Source organism: Pterocles gutturalis, unplaced genomic scaffold (genome assembly GCF_000699245.1).
Source record: "Pterocles gutturalis isolate BGI_N339 unplaced genomic scaffold, ASM69924v1 scaffold11444, whole genome shotgun sequence".
In the NCBI taxonomy this organism is placed as follows: Eukaryota; Metazoa; Chordata; class Aves; order Pterocliformes; family Pteroclidae; genus Pterocles; species Pterocles gutturalis.
Genome location: NW_010130725.1, coordinates 1 through 20,424, shown reverse-complemented (window position 1 = coordinate 20,424; position 20,424 = coordinate 1). Strand labels below are relative to the sequence as shown.

The 20,424-nt window shown below is 43.3% G+C and overlaps 1 protein-coding gene across 1 annotated transcript; it reads left to right on the top strand.

Annotated features, from left to right (window-relative positions):
- Positions 1-2,950: 2,950 nt before the first annotated feature.
- SAG (S-antigen; retina and pineal gland (arrestin)) lies at positions 2,951-17,673 on the top strand. Its single transcript, XM_010080329.1, has 15 exons — positions 2,951-3,049; positions 3,484-3,646; positions 3,736-3,780; positions 4,061-4,254; positions 5,446-5,505; positions 6,661-6,728; positions 6,920-7,055; positions 7,396-7,480; positions 8,692-8,764; positions 9,665-9,802; positions 10,118-10,195; positions 11,086-11,109; positions 11,520-11,584; positions 16,909-16,918; positions 17,580-17,673. Exons 1-15 carry the CDS (start codon positions 2,951-2,953, stop codon positions 17,671-17,673), a joined length of 1,332 nt encoding a protein of 443 aa, XP_010078631.1.
- The last annotated feature ends 2,751 nt before the right edge of the window (positions 17,674-20,424 follow it).

The window sequence follows — 20,424 nt, the reverse complement described above, 5'->3', positions numbered from 1 at the left end:
AGCAAGCTTGGTTTGTGAATGCAAGACTCCCTGAGATATGGAGGGTGCTGTGCAGGCTGGCAAGTGGAGAGGATATCATGTGATCTGCCTAATCAAACTAACAGATGCAGCCAGGAGGAAAGCTACAGCTGTTTTTGCAGCTTGCAAGCCAAAAATTACACATCGTTGTACATAATATCAGGACCAAATTCATGGAGGGGGGGTGGCTATTCTTGGGCATTCATGAGCAGAAAAGCTAAATTGATTGAAATCTCTGTTTGTATGTCTTACATCTTGTTTGTTGTCCCTCACGCTTTTTAAAAGTAAATTAAGGAAGGGAGGTGTACTAGCTCAAAACAAATTGTTTCGCATCAGCATGCCAATGGGATGTTGGTGGAGCAATAATAGATAAACTGCTTAGTGATCATGAGAATAATACATTGTTCTCAATATTTGGTAGTCCTTCATAATAGCATCTATTTATAGAGACTTTGGTGTTTTATAAACTCCCTTCTTCATAGATGACTCTTGTCTGTTCAGCTTCTTGTCAGGCTGGATGGCTTGCAACCCTAGGAAGGAGAAGAGAGAGCTTTAGAATAAAGCTGCTTTCAGTGACTACCCTGTTCTATGTAAGTCTGTAGTTCTTATAGAGTGTGTGAGTATGACATTGTAGACCTTTTCATTGATGATCTGAGCTTCCTTAGGTAATGCTTTATGTTGCTGAGTTAACCACTTTCCAGTTGAATCTTAGTCCAGGTACAATATTTGCTCTTGGAGGGGGATTAATTCTTGAAATCCTGGATGGACGCAACTAGAGACGTGCTTTCAAATCCCCTACAAATTGTCTTCCTTGTTTGCTAAGAGGTTAGAGGTTCCCTGTGGTAGATGTGAAGAAGCACAGGACACACCTGCGTGGAAATTCATCTTTCCTCACTGGTTTAGGAATTCGCATCTTTGTCCTGTGGCAGCTCCTGTGGCATTTGGAACCCAGCAAGGTATTTAATGTTATTTGCTGGTTTGTTTATTTGGGTCTACAGTGTTAGTGGGGTGTCTGTTCAGCAACAAATACTATTCTGAACTTGGAAAACCTACCTATAATTCATAAAAATAGAAATTCATAAACATGTGTAATGTCTGTCTCTAATTTCTACCTTACATTTTTTCCAGCTTTCTAAAAAGGGAAATATTTATTTTTTCTACAGTCCATTGGGTGCAAATAGGCCCTAGAAACTGTTTCTACTCTTGAAACAGTTTTAAAAAGGCCAAACAAGCAGAAAAATGTAATGGATGTGAACTGCAAGGACAGTGATACACTGTCAGACCAGCGGTCTAACACAGTATACTGATTCACACAGGTCCTGTAAGAAGAAGCATAAGAATAAGGCACAGGTGGATTGTCCTTTTCTGGTGCTGCTCTTCAGCTTCAGAGTTTTGCAGAGTTAAGGTTGTGTCTGGATCATCCTGTCCAACATCAACCAAAAGCCTTTTGCCTTTGAACATGTCTATTCCTGTGAATCAGTTCATATTGGTGATTGCCAGAGCCTTCTGCAGTAACACGCTGCACTTCTCAGGCTTGCGTTGCCTGCGGAAATGCTTCACTTTAGTTTGAGTTTGCTGTTGGATCACTTCATTGGATGCTGCTATTTTGTGACATGACAAAGTGAAAAAAAATTAATCTCTCTCTGTTTTGTACCACTCAAGTTTTCTGGACGTCTCTCTCTCTGGATATCTGTGTCCTTTTAGGTTTTTTTTTTTTAATATACTTACCTTCCTGGGCAGGTAGCGGGACTGTTGTATTGTTAAGATCCATTCAGTTTGAGTTCAATGATACCCTGCAAGTAATGGGTTGCATTTGGTTCTGATTTAGGAAAATATAGGAGGACAGATGAGTTTGCATTTTGGGTTTGGTCTGACTCCTTTCCTATGCATACCATCTGTATGCATCTTAGACTGAGCATACTGTGTCCAAGATGTGGTGTGTAAGGGGTACTGAAATGGGATAAATGACATTCTGTTAGGTGCTTGATTTATTTCCTAATAACTTCTCTGCTTATGTCAAGACATTCTTCCTAAGTGATAGGTATAGCCATGCATGGCAGACCATAGTTGTATTTTCTTCAAGTGCAATGCTTTTCACTTACTGTCACAGAATATAAGGTATTTCATCACCTATCCAGTCTGTATCATGAAGCACTCCTCCAACTTCACATAGCTTTATTTTTGGGAATCCAGGATAGCTATGTGTCTGTGGGCAGGCTGTTCACTCCTCATCTAGGCTTCTTTCCATTCCTTCAGGGATATGCTCAGTAATGAATTGCCCAGGACGGATGACAGTACGCTCTTGTGTAGTTGCAGTGGTTTAAAAAAAAACCATGCCAAAACCAAAAAACTCCCTCTAAACCAAGCCAAACCCTGAAAGTAGCCAAACCCCATCCATATTGATATTCTTTGTTTCCTGTATTTTATCCTGTTATTAGTGAGATGACCTTCCTTCTTATCTCACGACAATTTAGAGCCTCTGATGACAAATAGTGAGGTACCTTTTGAAAACTGAAGTACCTTGAGTTGATCAGATCACCTTTATTCCTACTCTTACAGGTTTCTTCACAAATTTACTCTCTACAAACCTCTCTGCAAAGGCCAAGCTACCCCTTCCCATCCAGATTTTTCTATTGGTCTACTAATTTTTTAATATGAATTAAAAAGAGTTCTTGGTTGTTTGTAATGTTTCTGAAGAGCTGTTCTTAAATAGATGTTTTTATTTATTTTTTTTTAACAAGGAACTGCTAAAATGAAAAGAAACCCACTTGTGCTCTGCCTGAGAATCTATTGAAATAGTCTTTGGTAAACTATACTTACATATACATAATTCTGCTTTTATCTCATCCACCTATTTTTTCTGGTATCTTTCGCAGGACCTTGGGGAGCAGAAGAGCTTCATTCACCCACAGTCACATACCCATCTTTAGCCATGAGCTGCCCTGAGTCTCAGAGGACAGGGACAAGTGGGAAGGATGCTAGTTCTCCTCGTAAACAAGTTATCTTCAAAAAAAGCACGCGTGACAAAGCTGTAAGTACCATAATAATGGGTCTCTATAGGTGGAAGTTTTACTTGTAGTCAGACTGCAGACTTACTAGAAAGCTCTGTCCTATCCACTTCATTTTCTTCTGAAGAAGGGCCATGAGCTGTATTTAGTGCTAAGTTTGAGGAGATAATGTAAAGAGTTAATAGGACGAGCTTCTCATACATGATAGCACAAGAGGAAGGCAACTCGCCTCTCACTCCTCTTGGGTTGTACTTGTGCTGGTAAATGTTTAAAACAAAGCTGTTTCGTTGTCTTTTCAACCTGGTGGAACTAAACATCTTTAAATCCATAGCTCTTTGTCCTATGCACAAGTATTTACGTTGTACTTTTGGGAGCTGGTTTACATGTGGTCTTCAGTTCTGATGTCCTGAAGCATGTGAACAATCCTGTTGAGCTCATTTAAAATAGAATTATTCAGTGCAACGTTTATAGCTCTGTGCTGTGTACCGCTCCCCCCCAACACACAACCACACAGCCATCAACACTTTGTAGTTCAACCACGGGCATCTTCTCCCTGCAGCTGACCATCTATCTGGGAAAGCGGGACTTCATTGACAACATGGGGAATGTAGAACCTGTAGGTAAGTCCACAAGGATACGTGTTGCCCTTCCTGCTCTCTCAACCCTGATTATCCTCTGTTAATCTTTTTTATTTTTTCCTTTCTTTCAGATGGTGTTGTGTTGGTGGATCCTGCAATTCTCAAGGGGAAAAAAGGTTTGAGGTTTTATGCAACATATGCTTCAGAGATTGTTAGTCCTCTTTTGAAGTGAGATGCTGAGATAGAACCTTTTTTGTTGTTTTAAGGGTAGAAGTGTAACTCTTCCCCAATGAAGGGGCTTCGTACTCAATGTAATGTATGTTCTTACATATGGTATGAATACTAACTGGGTTATACAACAGTGTTGAAAAGGGTTTCCCTGACTCTATAGTGCAGGAGGATTTTACATCCCACCCAGCCTGCTGCATGCTTTAACCGTCATGTGCTTCTTTCCAGTGTACGTGTCCTTGACCTGTGCTTTCCGGTACGGCCGGGAGGACATTGATGTGATTGGCCTCACCTTCCGACGGGACCTGTTCTTCTCTAGGGTCCAAGTCTACCCACCTGCTGACAAGCCAGACTCTCTCTCCCACTTGCAGGAATCTCTGCTGAAGAAGCTGGGGAAAAATGCTTATCCTTTTTTCTTTACGGTAAGTGTCTCATAAGATCCTCTGACTCTTCTCCTTGTCTGTTATTACCAGGCTGCTGAGACCAGGTGATGGACTGAATACAGGGATTAATAGTGAATTTGTGTTATGCAAAGTTCCAGCTTTGAGTGACAGGCAATGTACTTTTTTTTTTCTTACCATCCTAAGTGATAAAGTGCAAGAAGCTCCTAACTGCCTGTGAGAAGTGCTTTCCTTGAAAAGGCAAGGAAACATACAGTGGCTTTATGCTAGCAACAGCACCATATATCCTTGTCTTTCCTATTCCTGAGGGGCTGGAATACTTTATACCATTGCCCCAGTGCTCACAGAGGACATGCCAAATCTTTTCTCTTTAAATATTTTATGGACCAAACAAGTGGATTAAAAGATCTTTACCAGATGTCAACAAATAACAGCTCATTGTCAAATTTTAATTCTGACAGGATATGTTCCCAGGACTGTCAGTGACATGTCCGCCTTAGCATTCCCTAGGAACATCCAGGTTTGAAAACCACATGCTCTCGTATAGCAACAAATGAATCTCTGAATGATTCTGATAAAAGGGTTGGTACCTGCTTTAATGTTATTAACCACTCAGATGCCATCTAGTGATCTTTAAACTGCTGGAATCTAATGGGGTGGTAGCACTCAGTCTCTGTGAGCTGCTCTGTTGCCGTCCCAGTTGATGTCTGGAGTTGCTGGCCCTGCCCAGGCCAGGAGTGAATGGATGCTGGCTGGTGGCTGGCTGCTCTTCATGGCCTTACTTGTGTTTCTGACACAGAGGCACTTTGCTCAAGGTTCAAACCTGGTGAACACTGAGTAGCACTGCTGTGAGCCGGATTGATTATCTTGGATGAGGAGCCAGATGGTGCAGCTTCTACTCTAAGCTGTGCCTCTAGGGCTCTGTTTGATTTTTTTTTTTCAGGCCAGGTGCTTCATGAGCTTGGACTTTTTTTTCTGTTCCTCTCCTGTTTTTTTTTTTTTTTTGGCTATTAAAGTATTTTTGGAAGAGAGAGACTTGTTCATATAGGGCAAGATAAGGCTAGTATGTTAAGGCTCAGAACTTGAAAGGGTTACTGCATTACCCGAGTGACCTGTTATCTTCAGGGTTGCTTTGTACCTTTTGTGAGCAATGTTAACTAGAGTATCTGTGTAATATTACTTTGGGGTGTTTTTCTTTTCTTCCTCTCACAGTTTCCAGATTACCTGCCTTGTTCAGTCTGTCTGCAGCCTGCACCTCGTGATGTTGATAAAGTAAGACCAATGGAACTCTTGTGCTTATCGTGGTTGAGGAAAGTCAGATGGAAAAAGTCATATGAATTCGTTTGGCTAGATAGAGGGTAGAATAAGGTGATAGTGGATTTTACTGTGCTGTGCCACTAATGTCAGGAACCTGACTTAAGAGCTACAAGTATGTGTCACGCAGTTGGAATTTAAGTCCCCAGAATAAGAAAGGGAATCTAATCAAACAGCAGCAACACTACTAAATCTGCAATGCTTGTAGTTTCCTTAAGGGTGCCACATGATTTGCGGGTTGGCTGCACTAAAATGATTGTAGCTGTCAGGCTACGTGAGAAAAGGAAACGGAGGACCTAAAACCTTGTAGATCACTATAAATAGTATGTGTTAAGACTTGCTTCTGAATTAAAACAAATGCAAAGAAGGGCTGGCTTGCACATGTGTGTAAACAAAACAAAAACCCTGGAGTAAAAATCACCAGATAACGAGATGTTCTGCAAGGTTTCTGACACCATTTGAAATATTCCTTTTACACATAACTGGATGCTTTTCTGAACAGCAGAGATAGACTAACAGCTAGGCAAGGTGGGGTGGGGGTTGTGGAATCCAGTGTAACAAGGAGAAGCTGTATTTTTTGCCAAGGAATGAGATTCTAGCAAAAATTCCCACATTGCTCTAGAGTTATTTGGGACTCGCATAGATGCCCCATGGTGGCATAAACCTGTTAAAGCAAAGGTCAGCTTGTCCTGATCACTCCCACTCCTCAGGTGTTGGGAAGGAGGAAGGTTGACCTTGAATCAGGTATTAGCATTCCAAAGCCAATTCAGAAACTCAGTTCAGAAACCCAGGGTGGACTGGAGAGCCCTGCTCCAGCCTCTTCTATCCTGTGGCATGCTGTAAGCTCTACAGTACTGCTCTTGCAGAAAGCCTTGTAGGAGTAAGGATGTCATCTGTCAGAGGTGGGAAATTAAGCCTTATTTATCAGAAGCAGCATGGAACAGGTGGATGCTGCCACACTAGTTGTCAGGGATCTGTTATAATGGTAGGAGGCCAGAAGAATTTGCGGTGACAGCAGCCTGCCAGTTTCTGGTGTACAGAAAGATATCTAAGCATCTGCAGATGTTCTTGGCTTCTGACACTGATTTCACAGCTGCCCTCTCTCTCTGGCAGACCTGTGGGGTGGACTTTGAGGTGAAAGCTTTCTCAACAGAGAATGTGGAAGAGAGAATTCATAAGAGGTAACAGAACATCTGTGTCTGTCTTCAGCTTTGCCCTTCTTAAAGGGGGTGGGTGGTCCAACAACCTTGGTTGCTTCTTCAGCTCTGACCCATTTGTCAGTGGACTACTTGGGTGTAAGCACATGGGAATGCAGAACTCCTGCCTCTGCCAAGCAGAAAGTACCACCACGTTGTCCTCTGCTGCTTCCTAGGAACTCTGCTCGTCTGCTGATCCGTAAGGTGCAATATGCTCCAGAAAATCCAGGACCCCAGCCTTGCGCGGAGACCGCCTGGCAGTTCTTCATGTCCAACAAGCCATTACAGTTGAAAGCTTGCCTCAGTAAAGAGGTGAAGAGTTTGCCCTGGGGCTGTGGACATCATAGTATTGGCACGCCAATATACATTTTGCTGGCCAAAGGATCTACTTTGTGTGTTACTCAGATGGTGTCAACTGAGACTGATTTGTCCAAGCACTCAAGGGTTCTAATGTAATTTCTGTCGGTAGCTACTGTTAGGGGAGGCTGAGACCCTGTTACCAGACACATCTGAGGGTAAAGAAGTTATTGAGGGAAGGGTCATCTTGCCTTGTCTGGCCTCTGTGAGGAGATTTAATCTGGGGGGACTAGAGGGGTTCAGGGCTTGGGAGAAGCCTCCTGGCTGGATTTCTGAGTTATCAAATTCCTTCTAGGTGTACTACCATGGTGAGCCCATTCCGGTCACTATCACCATCAACAACAGCACGGATAAAACAGTGAAGAAGATCAAAGCCCAGGGTATGTCTTTACTTTTTCTTGGGATTTTTTGAGGGCAAGAAGACTGAATGCTGAGAGGACTGAAAAAGAGCCAGAATTTAGTGCTTACAACAGCTTAGGCAGGCAGTCTGGGACAAGTCAGGAATTTGTCCCTCCACCCTGTCTGTTGCTGTCTTTTTGCTGTTCATCAAGTGAAACACGGCAGCTTTCTTCCTTACTCTCAGTTACTCTTGTGGCTTAGTTTCAGGTGCCAGTATGTTCCCTCTATTAAAGAGAAAGCATCTGGTACCTGCAGTAGGGCAAGGCTGTGGAGGAAAAAAAGCCACCTCTTCAGGGAGGCCAGTAGGAAGGGCTTCCCTGTCAGTGTGATGCTCCTGCTAACTGTGAGTGTGTCTAGGTTCTGGGGTTTCAGAAACACCTGTCAATGTGAGAAACAGTGGCCCTGCCAGTGATGGTGTAATGCCTCCTGAGGAAGCTGAGGGCAGGGGCTGGGTTTCAGAGGAGTTTCAGTACTGTTCCTGTGTTTTCATCCCCCAAGCTCCGTTGCACTTGGACCTGTGGAAGACAGTCTGAAAGACAAAGGATGAGAAAGAGAAGAGAAAGCAGGGACAGAACAAAATTGCTGAGGTTTTTATAAAACTATAGCAGAGAAAGCCAATTCAGTGCTGGTCTTGGATGTGCTGTCTAGTGATTCCCAAATATTTTTAGGCTGACACTCCTCTGTCAGGCTTAAAAGGACCTTGTTGGTCCCAGATTCTCTCCTTGTCAGTGTTTCAGTCAGAATTGCTTTGTTTTTTTTGGTGTTTGCCTGGAGAATGTAAGTCATTTATTATAACCGGCTCTTGACGGCAGTCTTCTTGATGGCAGTGTCCCCTGAATGCAAATGCATGGGCTATAGATACATGAGAGGTACCAGTGACCAGAAATAAAAGCAGACATGCTTAGAGAAGAAAGAGGGAGATCTTTATAATGGAAAGAGCAGGCTCCCAAACTGTCATCTCCAAATCAAGGCTAGATGCCTTTCAGGGAAGGTAGATTTTGGCCGTTTGTGTGCTGTTGGTCTCTATCCAGGCCAGGCTGTCTGACCTGGTGGTCCCTTCAGGCTCTAAATGGATGGGTTTTCCTGCTGTCCTCATTGTGTCTCCATTCCCGAGACTCAGCAGCGGGGGGCAGCTATATTGTTTCTGATGCGTGTGCACAACTGATTGTTCGCTCTCTCCTTTCTCACTCAGTGGAGCAGGTTGCCAATGTGGTTTTGTACTCCAGTGACTACTATACAAAAGTGGTGGCTGCTGAGGAAGCACAGTGAGTGAATGCTCTGCTTATCCCTTCCTGCTCCTTCACACGCTTTTACTTACCTCCTCCTCAGTAATGGGAAGTACTTCTAGCTGTAGTCTGGCAGTTACCTGCTGTTGCATTGCTCTCTCCTCTTCCCTTGTGTGTGTGTGCATCCCTCACACCACCTGTACTCTCTGGATGGTCTCCTTTTCACATAGCTGACAGGGACCCTGCATGTTTTTGCAGAGAATGGGGAGGATGCGGAAGAGGTTTGAAGAGTAATTACCTACTAGAAAAACTTAGCAGGGGCTGTGGAAGGCTCCCCATTGATTGTAACCTTTAAATAGAGATGCAATGTTTTTCTGAAACATGCTGCTCTTTGAGTTGAAGCCATGGATGCTCTAGCTTGAGGTCAGTCTTTTTCACACCCTTTCACTTGCTTGCTTCTGGCCTTACAGAGCTCATGAAAATCTTGAGCCTATTGATGTAATGGAGAACCACTTGTTCTTTTTGCACTGCGTTGGCTTTGCTTTGTGAGGAGGGTTGGACACACCCAGACACTTTGTATTTTTCTAGTGTTTTGCTCTGTAGCTTAGGGACATGTTTTCTATTGAGTATTGGTCTTGTCAGCTAGGATTCATTTTGTCCAAATTTGGAGGTCTGCAGCATAGTTTTGACCTACTTTAGAAGTCTGCCTTAATGTGAAATTAATAATTTTCTACAATACTTTTTCCTCTCTGCTGATTATAAAGGGAATTTTTGACTAGCTTAGATGTAGACATCTGCATTGTAGACAACTAGATTTGGACAGATAAATTTCACTCCTCTTGGACGGCTTTGTAATCTGTTTTTAAATGCTCTTGGTTGGGTGTGTAACACAAATCAGAGCATATTACTTTCCTCCTCTTACCTGCTGCTTATTTTCAGGGAAAAGGTGCAGCCAAACAGCAGCCTGACCAAGACACTGATGCTTTTGCCCTTGCTAGCAAATAACCGGGAGACACGGGAAATAGCTCTGGATGGAAAGCTAAAGGATGAGGACACCAACCTGGCTTCTAGTACTATGTGAGTAGAGTTTTAAATGGCCCCAGGCAGTGGAGGGTTATAAAGAAGAGGGGAGGGTGGAGGAGACACTTCCTATCAGGAGTTTGTACCTGTAAATGTGTGTCTGGATGGGTACGTCTCAGTTGCATTACTTACCCTATCATATTCATTCAGGATAAACAGTGATCCCAGAACTTGAGAGCTATCGACTGCCCCTGAGGCTTGCCTGCGCTATCCTTTCCAGGAGAACAGGATGGTCACCTAGTTCTTGCTCCAGCCTTATACTGCTGCTGTGTTGCTGTGCCATCTAACACTGCTGTCTGTTTTCTCTGGTAGTATTAAGGATGGAATAGACAAGACAGTGATGGGGATTCTGGTTTCCTACAAGGTCAAAGTGAAGCTCACTGTTCCAGGGTAAGAGTAACAGACTTTTTGCTACGTCTGCATAGAGTTAAGAGATTGGAGTGTGTGTACTTCAGTGATGAGTGGGGAAAGGGCAGGACAGTCCACCCCAAGAGAAAGAGCACAAGTTGTAGGACATCAGTTTCCCTCTAAAGCATAAATTGCCTGGAAATCACTCTTGGCCCATCCAAAGAACTTGTCCTGAGCCAGGGGGGTTGGATTACCTTCCCTAGATACCAGATGATTTTACAGCTGAAGTATGAACCTCTGGCTTGCATTGCAATTTTTTGTTTCAAAGCCACAACTTATTTTGTGAGAACTGAAGTGAAACTTTGTGTGAGCCTTTATGTTGGCGTTCTTGTTCTCCCAGAGCAGAAGATAGAGACGTCTGCCTGAGTCAGAACTACTGTAGCTCAGGTTCTTTACTGAGCCAGCTTTCTGGGAGAAGCTGATGTTATCAACATGAACTAGTTCCCAGCATACAGGTCAAAAGAGGACAAGGATAATAACTCTCATTTGATGATAGTCACTGTTCACGTTTTTATTTCATTCATCTATCCTTCTTTCCAGTACAAAAATGAGTCAGCAATTTGCCTAAAGTGTGATAAAGAGACTGCTGCCTTCTGTGGTCCTCCAATTGCCCTTTGGCTCTCAGAAAATGAGCCATGCCCAACACTTGGTGAGGACTTCAAAAACTTGGACTCTTTCTGTATAGGGGAAGGACATGAAAAATGAAAATCACATTTTAAAAACAAATTTATTTGGATGCTGTGCTTTTTTGCAAGTAGAGAAGAGTAAATGAGTAAGGTGATTTCAGTAGTCCACCAATAAACCAGCATTTGGCAGAGTACCTTAATGGAAAGGCACTAAATGTGCTTGTGTTTTTTTCCTTTCTTCTGTAGCATGCTGGGAGACCTCACCTCCAGGTAAATGTCATCTTTGTTTTCAGATCATGCAGTTGTAGTTGTTAATTTGTCTTTTTACCCTCTTTCCTATTCCCTTTTCTGCCTCCCTAAAAAAAAATAACTATCCCTTAAGCTGATAGAAGTAAGAAGTCTGTGCATTCAGTTGTGAAAATTAAGCAATTACAAAAATATCTTTGATTTATGTACATGCAAGTACATTCAGAACATAACAAACCCAGTTTAGTGGATGTGCCTGGGATTTTTGTGGAAAAGGGAGTTTAAGTCTTTTTGAGGGGAAAATTATAGTTAGAGAAAGATCAAAGAATGGGTGAAACTGGAGTTCAGGGCTTGGGCTGGCCAGAGGTGGGAAGGGGACTGAACCAGGCAGGAATGGAGCTGTGGATCTGACGCATTCTCTCTTCTCCCCAAAGTGAAGTGGGCACAGAGCTGCCATTTCGTCTCATGCACCCCAAACCTGAGGAAAAGAACTCAGCAGGTCAGTTATGCCTGGTCTTTGCCTTTCTTCATTAACAGATTCAGTTGAAATCTTACCATTGCAAGGCTTATAGTTCTACAGGAAGCCTCTATAGTCTACAAGACTCCAGTATGGGGGCTGTTCTGTGTGTGTATATGTATATGCATATGTGTGCGTGTGTGTATATATCTATTTCAGCCTTGAGGCAAAAAATAACAGGGAGGAGGGATGCTAAGAGGGCAGAAGGTGAAAGTGGGTCATGTTCCCTTTTCAGCTTTCATCTATGGAATCACAACTCAAAGCACAGGGGCTTGAGGAAGCACTGCACAGTTAAATTTCATGACTGCTCTGCAAAATGTCCTGAATGAAGCTGTCAGCAATTCCCAGCCAGATTCCAATATAGCAAATGGGAATCTGTCACAGAAAACACCTAAGACACATGAGCATTGTAAAAAAGCAAAATACTTTTAAGCAATGTTAACAGGTAATAAAACTCTTCATGATTTTAGAGTCCCCATTATCTTGATGTAGTGTTGGCCACGGTGTCTGTGATGCAGCCTTTATGTTCAGGGTGTATCTGAGAGGAAAGTCTCTTCAGAGTCAGGTCAGTAAGTGGAAGTGTGGGAACTTCAGAGCAGTGGAAGGAGCTAGCCTTCTCCAGGCATGTTGAGGCTTGGGATCAGATGCCAAAACTGCAGGCTGTCTTGAGCATCTCTGTTCTCCTCCCACTTCTTCAGACCCTGGTGGCTCTGCTCTCTTATGGTGAACATTGAGAAACTGCAAGGTGCTTGCACTAAATCAGAAGCTCCTGTACAGCATCTGAAGCAGCTATTGAACACAAAACATTATGCCAGCTTTTTGATGTTGGGGCAGTCATCCTGTCCTGCCCTCTATATTTGGACAGAGTTGCATGAGCTTCTAACAAAAACCCATGGCTGCTTTTGCGCTGCTATTCTTTTTCTTTCTTTCTTTTTCTTTTTCCTTTGGGCCCAAACTGCTCTTTCTAGGAACACAACCGCTGGAAGGTGATGGTGGAACCTGTGAAAAGAGTTATTCTGAGACAGGTGCTTTGTTCTATACTGGAAGCATTAGAAAGGGGTCAATCAAGTCACAGAATCACAGCATGGTTTGGGTTGGAAGGGACGTTAGAGATCATCCAGTCCCACCTCCTGCCATGGGCCGGGACACCTCCCACTAGCCCAGGTTGCTCAAAGCCTCATCCAGCCTGGCCTTGAACCCCTCCAGGGATGGGGCATCCACAGCTTCCCCTTGCCCAGGACCTTGATGAGGGGCTGGGACTGGCCCTAGTGGCCCCAGGCACGGCGGCGGGCAGGGGCCATCTGGTATCTGTGGGGAGCCGTGCAGGGCAGGGGTGCTGCTGGGGGAGCGCAGGGCTGCAAAATCTAGAGCTTTCACGGATACGGAGAAAAGCTTGAAAACTTTGAACAAGGATCACCCAAAGGCTTAGGCAACTGTAAAGAATTTTGCATTTTGAGAGTGGTGTGAATTTTTTTTACGTAATATTTTTTGGTGTTAACAATGCTGCAACCCCTTTTTATTCCTTATGCTTCAGGCAGAAAATTCTGGCAGAAGGATCTGTAATATGAGGAAAAAATGGAAGTCAGTGAGTTCTCCCTTCCAAAGTCGTTTCAAAGGATGGCTGATATACTCCTTTATTTAGTACACTCAAAAGGATGTGGGCAGAAAACTTCACAAGGGAAATGGAGAACTGCAGTATTTCTCAGATCGCTTCCACCAACACATCCTCTTACCAAAGGCACAGCCCACATTGTTTGCGACATCAAAGTCTTCTAGGAGCTTTCTGTCAGAAGACAGCTATGGTTCATGCGTTTTGTACAGATGGAAATTGCAGGTTCCTTATAAACTGAAAAAAAATAGTTTCAGGAGCTATCCCATGGGAAAGTCCTACAAATGGTTAACTTGAGAAATAAATGCTTTCTCTTAAAAAAAGATACTGTAACACAACATAAAATTCCTCGCCTGCATAGTTGACTTGAAAACTGTGTGGTGTCTGAGCTCATGACAGGGAATAAAACAGCCTCCTCCATGAGGCTGGTAAATTAAAACTCTTTCCGGCCTTATTGGCTGGTAGTTTTCCATATACCGTGCCTAATCACTTTCCCAATTGTGAGTTCATGCTTTGTAAATTTTTATTCTGCCACCTTAGTTCATAAATCTGAGAAAAGTGTTTCATTAGTGAAATATAATCTAATTCGGAATCAAGTGAATCAAGACTTAATTGCAGAGACAGTTTCAACAAACAGTGTTTAAACTCTCAAAGGCCCCAAAAGATGGAATTTTTCTTTGTTGCCTTGTTCGGTAGCCTCTGCAGTGGGCGTAGGCAGGAGTGCAAGCACAGGGAATTTTGAGATCACTCCTTATCTTTTTTTTTCCATTCCCTTTTGTTTTTACTGATGAGTCAATAGTAATCGGTTTGCCTGTTGCACGTCCCCGCTTACTTGACTGTCACTTCCTCTTAAGACACAGCTGGGAGAAAGGAAAGAAGTCAAACTATCTTATAGAGTCAAAGCTAAAGTGGGATTAAAAAAATGCCATGCATTATGATTTATTCCTTGCAGTGGGGTAATACCTTTTCCTTTCTGTAGGCAAGGTGATTTAAGGCAAAAGTAAATAAAACCCGTGTAGCATCGGTATATTTAATCATGCAGGGCTGATTTGAGTGTAGAGAACCTCAGAAAGATAAGCTTCTCAAGAAGACAGTTTAATTTTTTTAGGGCCAAACTGGGGCAAGTGTGATCAACTGCTGCGTGCTTTATTTCACAGTGGATTGCTTTGTGCTTTCTGTTTGACTGTGAGTGAGTTCTGAAGCATTCATCGCTCAGTAGAAAGCCGGTCTGTCAGAGCTCATGGGTATTGCAGATTGCTTGATCTTTCTTTTCTGTGCCTGGAGGAGACAGAAGAAGAGCAGCTTGCTACCTTTCCTTTCCCCTGTTAATTTATAACTTCCTTGTCTTGGACTTCTTGTAGGCCAGTATTTGCATGTTTCATGTGTGCTGGTTTTGCAACTGTTTTTGGACCCATGTGGTTCACAGGTGGTTATTTTTAGGCAAAGCAGCTCCTGTCACACTGGTAGTCTGTCCTTCTGCCTGTAGACAAAAATGTCTAGAGATCTGTTTGTTTTAAAGATAGATTCAAACTGGGCTGTGTCTCTTCATGCTTCCAAGACCTTTCCCAGTCAGCAGTTAGCCCAGAAGCTCCTGGTGGTTTTTCTCAAAGCTGTGGTCTCAGCATGAGTTCTTTGGTCTGTGGTTTTCCTGCCCTTCTCCTGATGTTTTACATTTTGTGGCCCTATGTCTTCGACACTGGCCTTTGTTGTGGCTGTTATTCAACAGCCTTTGTTAAACTTGTATGAAAGGGCTGGTTCCGAGAAACCCATAAGTGCTTTGTCCCTTTAATAGTAAAGCTATACCTGCCCCGTATGGGTATTGTAACTTTCAGAAATTAGTCAACTTTTAAAGCACTTGAATGTCTTGAAAGATAACGCAGCCTACTCTTTTTTTTTTTTTCTTTTTCCCCCATAAAGTTAAGAGAGGTTAAAAAGCAAGCTTATAATGAAAATTACCATATGCCACAACTTTAATTATATGGAATCATTTGTGTGGCTGCATAATAAAAGCTTACGGAAAACTCTCTGCAGAAAGTATGATGACATTCTGGAGCCTTATCGATCCTTGAACACAGCCCCCTCCCATCCCAACCCTCAAAACAATTGCTGGCAGGCCAGTTAAAAAAAGAAAGCTACCCATTTTCAGGTTCCTGAGAATTTTTCAATGTTATGATGTTAAATAAGTCACAGTACAGCAAGAGAGCTATTTGGAGCAGGCCTAACTCCTGCTAGGGTGTAAATGTAGCCTTATAACAAGCGTATGGGATGTAGTATAGCAGCATGAAAGTAAAGTAGTGCATCTTTGAATGTAATCTTACATCTGAGGTATATAATAAGTATTACTCTACTGCCACACTACCTATGTATTTATTCAGTAGTCATTTATCTGACAGTATGTGCTCACCTGAAACAAGACCTATTTTTCCCCTCTCTCAACCCATTTTGTAAAACTGGCATCAAACCGCATTGGTGGGTATCTCCCTCAGCATCACCCACGTCATTGATGTCCTTCTTCCCATAGCAATGGGAATAAAAATTGGAGGAAGAACTAAATGAGAGCGATGCTTTATGTGTTGGAAACTTTAAAAATTCTAAATATTTCATTTGAAAACTATTTCAATCAAGCATCCATGCCCTGAGACCTTCCAGACTTCATCTTGGCTTCTGTGAGTAGAGGAAACTGTCCTTTCCGAGTCTGGATAGACACCAACGGGAATGTCTTTACATGATCCATCCTTTGAGGCATCCTGGTTAGAGTGGCCCCAGTTGGCACACTTTAGCCCTGACGTTTCCAGCAGTGCTAGTCGTCACTTGTTGCCCTTGATTTCAGTGTGCGTGGTGAGTGGCAATTCTCCAGGTAGCGACTTCTCCAGTCACTGAAGCATCCCAGATCCCTGATGACTTCTGTAGAATTGTGGCCTAGGTGTGCTTTGCTCCCTGACTTAAACTCATGAGAAGCAAGCCAGGGAAGTGACTGTTACTTGCTAAAGTAAGTGTGAAGAAAAAAAAAAATAAATCCCTACCCCCATTTCATGGCTGCAATACAGACTGTTCTGCTTATTTTGTGCTGAAAAAGCTTCCAAGGAATCCTTCAAATGAGCAGGATTCATTACAGTGTGGTTAGCAAAGATCCCATTAAAGAAACACAAGTGCCAAAGGTCTTGGGAAAGATTAAATCAGGAGTATTGCCTCAAGTGCATAACCCATCTAATGAGAGAGCACCTAGGCCTTTCTGTATTCTGACCTCTGTTTGATTCTAATACCTTCGTGTTTATTGGACAAGAACATCATCTTCTCATTGCCTGACTACTTAAAGCACAGTGACAGACCAGTAAAGACTAACATGGTGTCATGCAAGCACTAGCATCTCTGAGTAGAAGTGTGTGCACAGATGTCTCTCACTGCTGTGACCTCTAGCAAGCATAAATAGGAAAATCTGTCTTTGTTTCTCAGCCCTTCTGATGTCTCGGGCAACGCTGCTAGAGTGCTTTTCCATTTGGAAATCAAGTTTTGCTTCATCGGGTGCATGTATGCACATTTTGAGACTTTCTGGAATTCTCCTTGTATTCCTGCAAATCCTACTGTGTGTCATTGATTTGTCCTGTCAGTTTATAAATTTTTGCTGGTTTTAGCATCCACTGCTCTTAACTACTTGGTGTGCCTTTTTTCCTCCTTTACTGCGTGCTGATGACTACAGGGAAAGATGGGTAAGTTTCTTTTAATGATATTTCACATTCTACCTGCAGTCGTGCATTGACTCTTTGAAAACTCGTCAAAACTGTCCCAAAATCCCCAGGGTTCACAGAGTATGAGCTTAAATCCAAAGTAAGTTCCTGTGGCTTGACAGATTACTGCTATCAGTTGAACAGCAATGACTGACCATGGGGAAACTAGTTTAAGAGAACATGTTTTGCCTCACAGTTGGAGGGAGGGAAGTGTTTGTAGTCAGCTGATGCTCTGTAGCTCCAAGTTTCAGGAACTCAATAAATCTGACCATGTGCCCATATTTTAGTACAGAAGGAACAGGAATGAAAGGTATGACATTTTATTTCTAGACAAAGACCCTTTCAGGCTGCAGACTATTCAGCTAGCTGACAAATATTTAGCTGGAATGGACATGATTCAGTTCAGATGAAAACCTCCTTAGTTTGTGTCCTGACTTGCTCAATCAACTGCTTTTCATACTAGCTAGAATACCGCCAGTGAAGATGGTGCCTGTGGGAATGTGATCCAAATCACTCTGAAGACAAATGAAACATTACCAGAGTCTGCGCTGTGATTCTCCTCTTCTCCTGTATGCCTTTAGTCTGCTGGTATAAAAAAAATTGCTAACATCATTTTCAAAGACCTGTGTTTCTTCCATTTCAGTGAAGCAGAGCTGGTATTTGAGGAGTTTGCTCGTCAGCAGCTAAAAGATATGCTTGATGATGAAGACAAGAATATGTCCTCAACTGATGAGTGACTAAAAGAACAAGCTGCCAGAGAAGCTACGTAGTCTGGCATCAATTAGAAATTTAGGATCTAGGTTTCTAGTAAACTCCGTGTTCTCAGTGCATGCATGGTCTCCCAGGGATCAACCCTGCGATCAGTGGACATAAAATCATGAATCTCAATTGCTTATTAAAAATTTCAGCTCTAGAAGAATGTAGCAAACTAAAAACCTGATGCTTACTTGAGCTACCAGAGGAGGACAGGAAGGCTGCCATGCCATGACTTCTGCTTTTCAGGGCTACCTAATAAAAAGATTGGTTGCTTTCACCACTGATGAGAGCTTAAATGATTGTTGGTGCAGCCTGCCTAGACTTACTTGGTGTCAGAGTCTCTGACTTTGAAATGCCAGTGAACCAAATCCCAGTCTGGAAGGCTGGCTTGCAGCCTTTGGTGATTCACTGAGGTTTATCAGCAGACTGTACAAAACCTGATTTTATTTCCTTTTGGTTGCTTTTGCATTTATGCTTTACCAACCTCATCTAGTGAGTATTCTCAGTGCTTGCTCTGTCCCCCTGTGTGGCTTACATCCACTTTCTGTACCGTTAGATGTCTTGCAAATCCTCTTCCACAGCAGCTGTAATGCTGAGATACGGCATTAGCTTTCTAGCAATATATTTAACAATCACGTTATTAAAGATGAGAGAAATGTGCACTCTCCATTAATTCCTTAACAAAGGTCCCTATATACAACCCCAAACAGAGAACTGCTAGTCCGGACTGATCCTATACTTTATCTAGTTTCCTGTATGCAACAGTGCTTCAAAAGAGGGTGCAGTAAAATTGAGGAAATTATGGGGCAGCCTGCCCTGAGGAGCCTTTTCCAACACCCATCTGCCAGAGGTTGGTTTATGCTCTAAGAAATGAGAGTGTATTCTGCAAATTTGTTTGTTCTTGTTCTGGATAGTCTCTTTATCTGTGTAAATGTCTAATCCTTTCCTGAATCTCACTTAGATTTTGGCTGAAGTGAATTGCATCAGCTAATTACATTTTGCATGTAAAATGACTGGTGTTTTCTTTTTCTTGTTTTTGCTCTAAATCTGCTTTTTTAATGTCCCTGGTTTGAATTCTCCTGGAAAGTCTGAATGCAGGGCCTACATTTATTAATACAAAGTTTTGTGTCCCACCCTGTGCACTAGAAAATGGTATTAAACGCTTCTCACTTATGTCTTAGTAAACAACGATGTGCTTTTAACAGAGAAGAAAATGAAGGAGACATTTTTGAGGTGCCCCGTGGGAGTGGGACTCTGGTCAGAGCCTGCTGTAAGCTTGTTGCACTTCCATCCCGCTTCAGAGCGCAGAGGCTGTGCAAACTGAGCTTGCCTGCTCTCTGCTGTAGGTTACTGGTGATAACTATAACAAGCCAAAGCAGCCCCCTTTGTAGAAAAGTGAGGGGGCTGTGCTCTGGCACTTCTGCAGAATTGTTCCATATACAGGCCTCATTTTTTGAGGAGGGGTTTGTTTGGTTTTTCTTATTGACACGATCAAGGTTACTAGGCTTACTTTTATGGATTGTCTGAAGGCTTTAACCAAACAGCTTTATATGTGGCCCCTTGTGCTTACAAATAGGTTGGGTTAAAAGTAAACCCTTCTCCTGTTTTGCTTCTGTAAGCTGGTCTTGATTAAGATGCTGAAAGCAATTAAGACCACAGCTGACTTCACTGTTCCATCAGTGCCCTCACCTAATACACCTGTCAGTGTGTTTGGCTCTGTCACAGCTTGTCTCACCTTAGATGGAATTGCAAGAGATGGTATGTTTGCTGTGCTCGTTGCAAATATGCCAGCCAGGGGGGACAGTGTGTGTCCTACAGTCTTGCTTGGAAGTGTGGCTTCCTCCACAGCGGTGTTTCCTTTAGTGTTCCTGACTGCTGGACCTGTAAGTAACCTGGGACTAGCAAACTTAGAGGCTGGATTCCTTTTTTTTATTTTCCTTATCTCAGCCTTGTGAGGCACCTCTGTCACTGCCTCAAATTCATCTGCAGTGATGGCTTTGTAATATTGCCGCGGTCAGCTTACAAACGTTCTGTGCTGTGCAATGCAGAGGAGTCAAAGTGGTTATTAAATCTATTCTTTTGCCTGGGCTTAGGAAAGTACTTTCAGACTCTGACGGCTTGTTTAGCCCATGCTGGACTTTTGCTCATGTTCTCAGAGAGCAAGCACTTTCTGCTGTCTCCTTCAGCTCTTGTTCCTCTGCCCTTCCGCCAGCAGATGCTGACCTCTGTCAGCAGAAAAGAGGTCTCTAGCTGGAACTGTTTGCTTCTTATCTCTCCTTTCTTCTGGTTCTGATGTTACACTGATCTTCCCCCCAGTCAGACCTGTAGCCTGCTCATCATGTGTACAGCTGGGGGAATGCAATCCTGTTTCCTGACTCTGTGCCTTTGATGTGGTGGGACTCCGTTTACAGAAAGCCTGCCACCTTGAGGAGAGGGATGTGCTCTGCTAGTGACAGCATCTCTGCTGCTCCTGAACAGAGCTTTTATCAAATATGTGGCCTCGGTGCTGCGGCTGTCTGCTGCCAGGCCTGGGTTGGTGACAGATGCTTCATGAAATCCCAGCAGAGACACCCGGAGCTGCAGCTCACAGAGCACGAGAGAAACAAGCGCTGTAGGGCTGCCTTCCCTCCGGCCCCGCAGCCCCTGGGGAGCACTGTGGGGAGGGGGGGGCAGCAGGACCTGGCCTGGTGCTGAGTCCCCTCCTGCCCTGCGGCCCCTGGGGAGCACTGTGG

What these genes read in the sequence shown, in the direction of transcription:
- SAG (XM_010080329.1), top strand. Translation starts at nt 2,951, where the DNA reads ATGAGCTGCCCTGAGTCTCAGAGGACAGGGACAAGTGGGAAGGATGCT. An exon ending in GGGGAATGTAGAACCTGTAG is followed by an intron (nt 3,647 to 3,735) that starts GTAAGTCCACAA and finishes CCTTTCTTTCAG; the next exon opens with ATGGTGTTGTGTTGGTGGAT. An exon ending in AATTCTCAAGGGGAAAAAAG is followed by an intron (nt 3,781 to 4,060) that starts GTTTGAGGTTTT and finishes GCTTCTTTCCAG; the next exon opens with TGTACGTGTCCTTGACCTGT.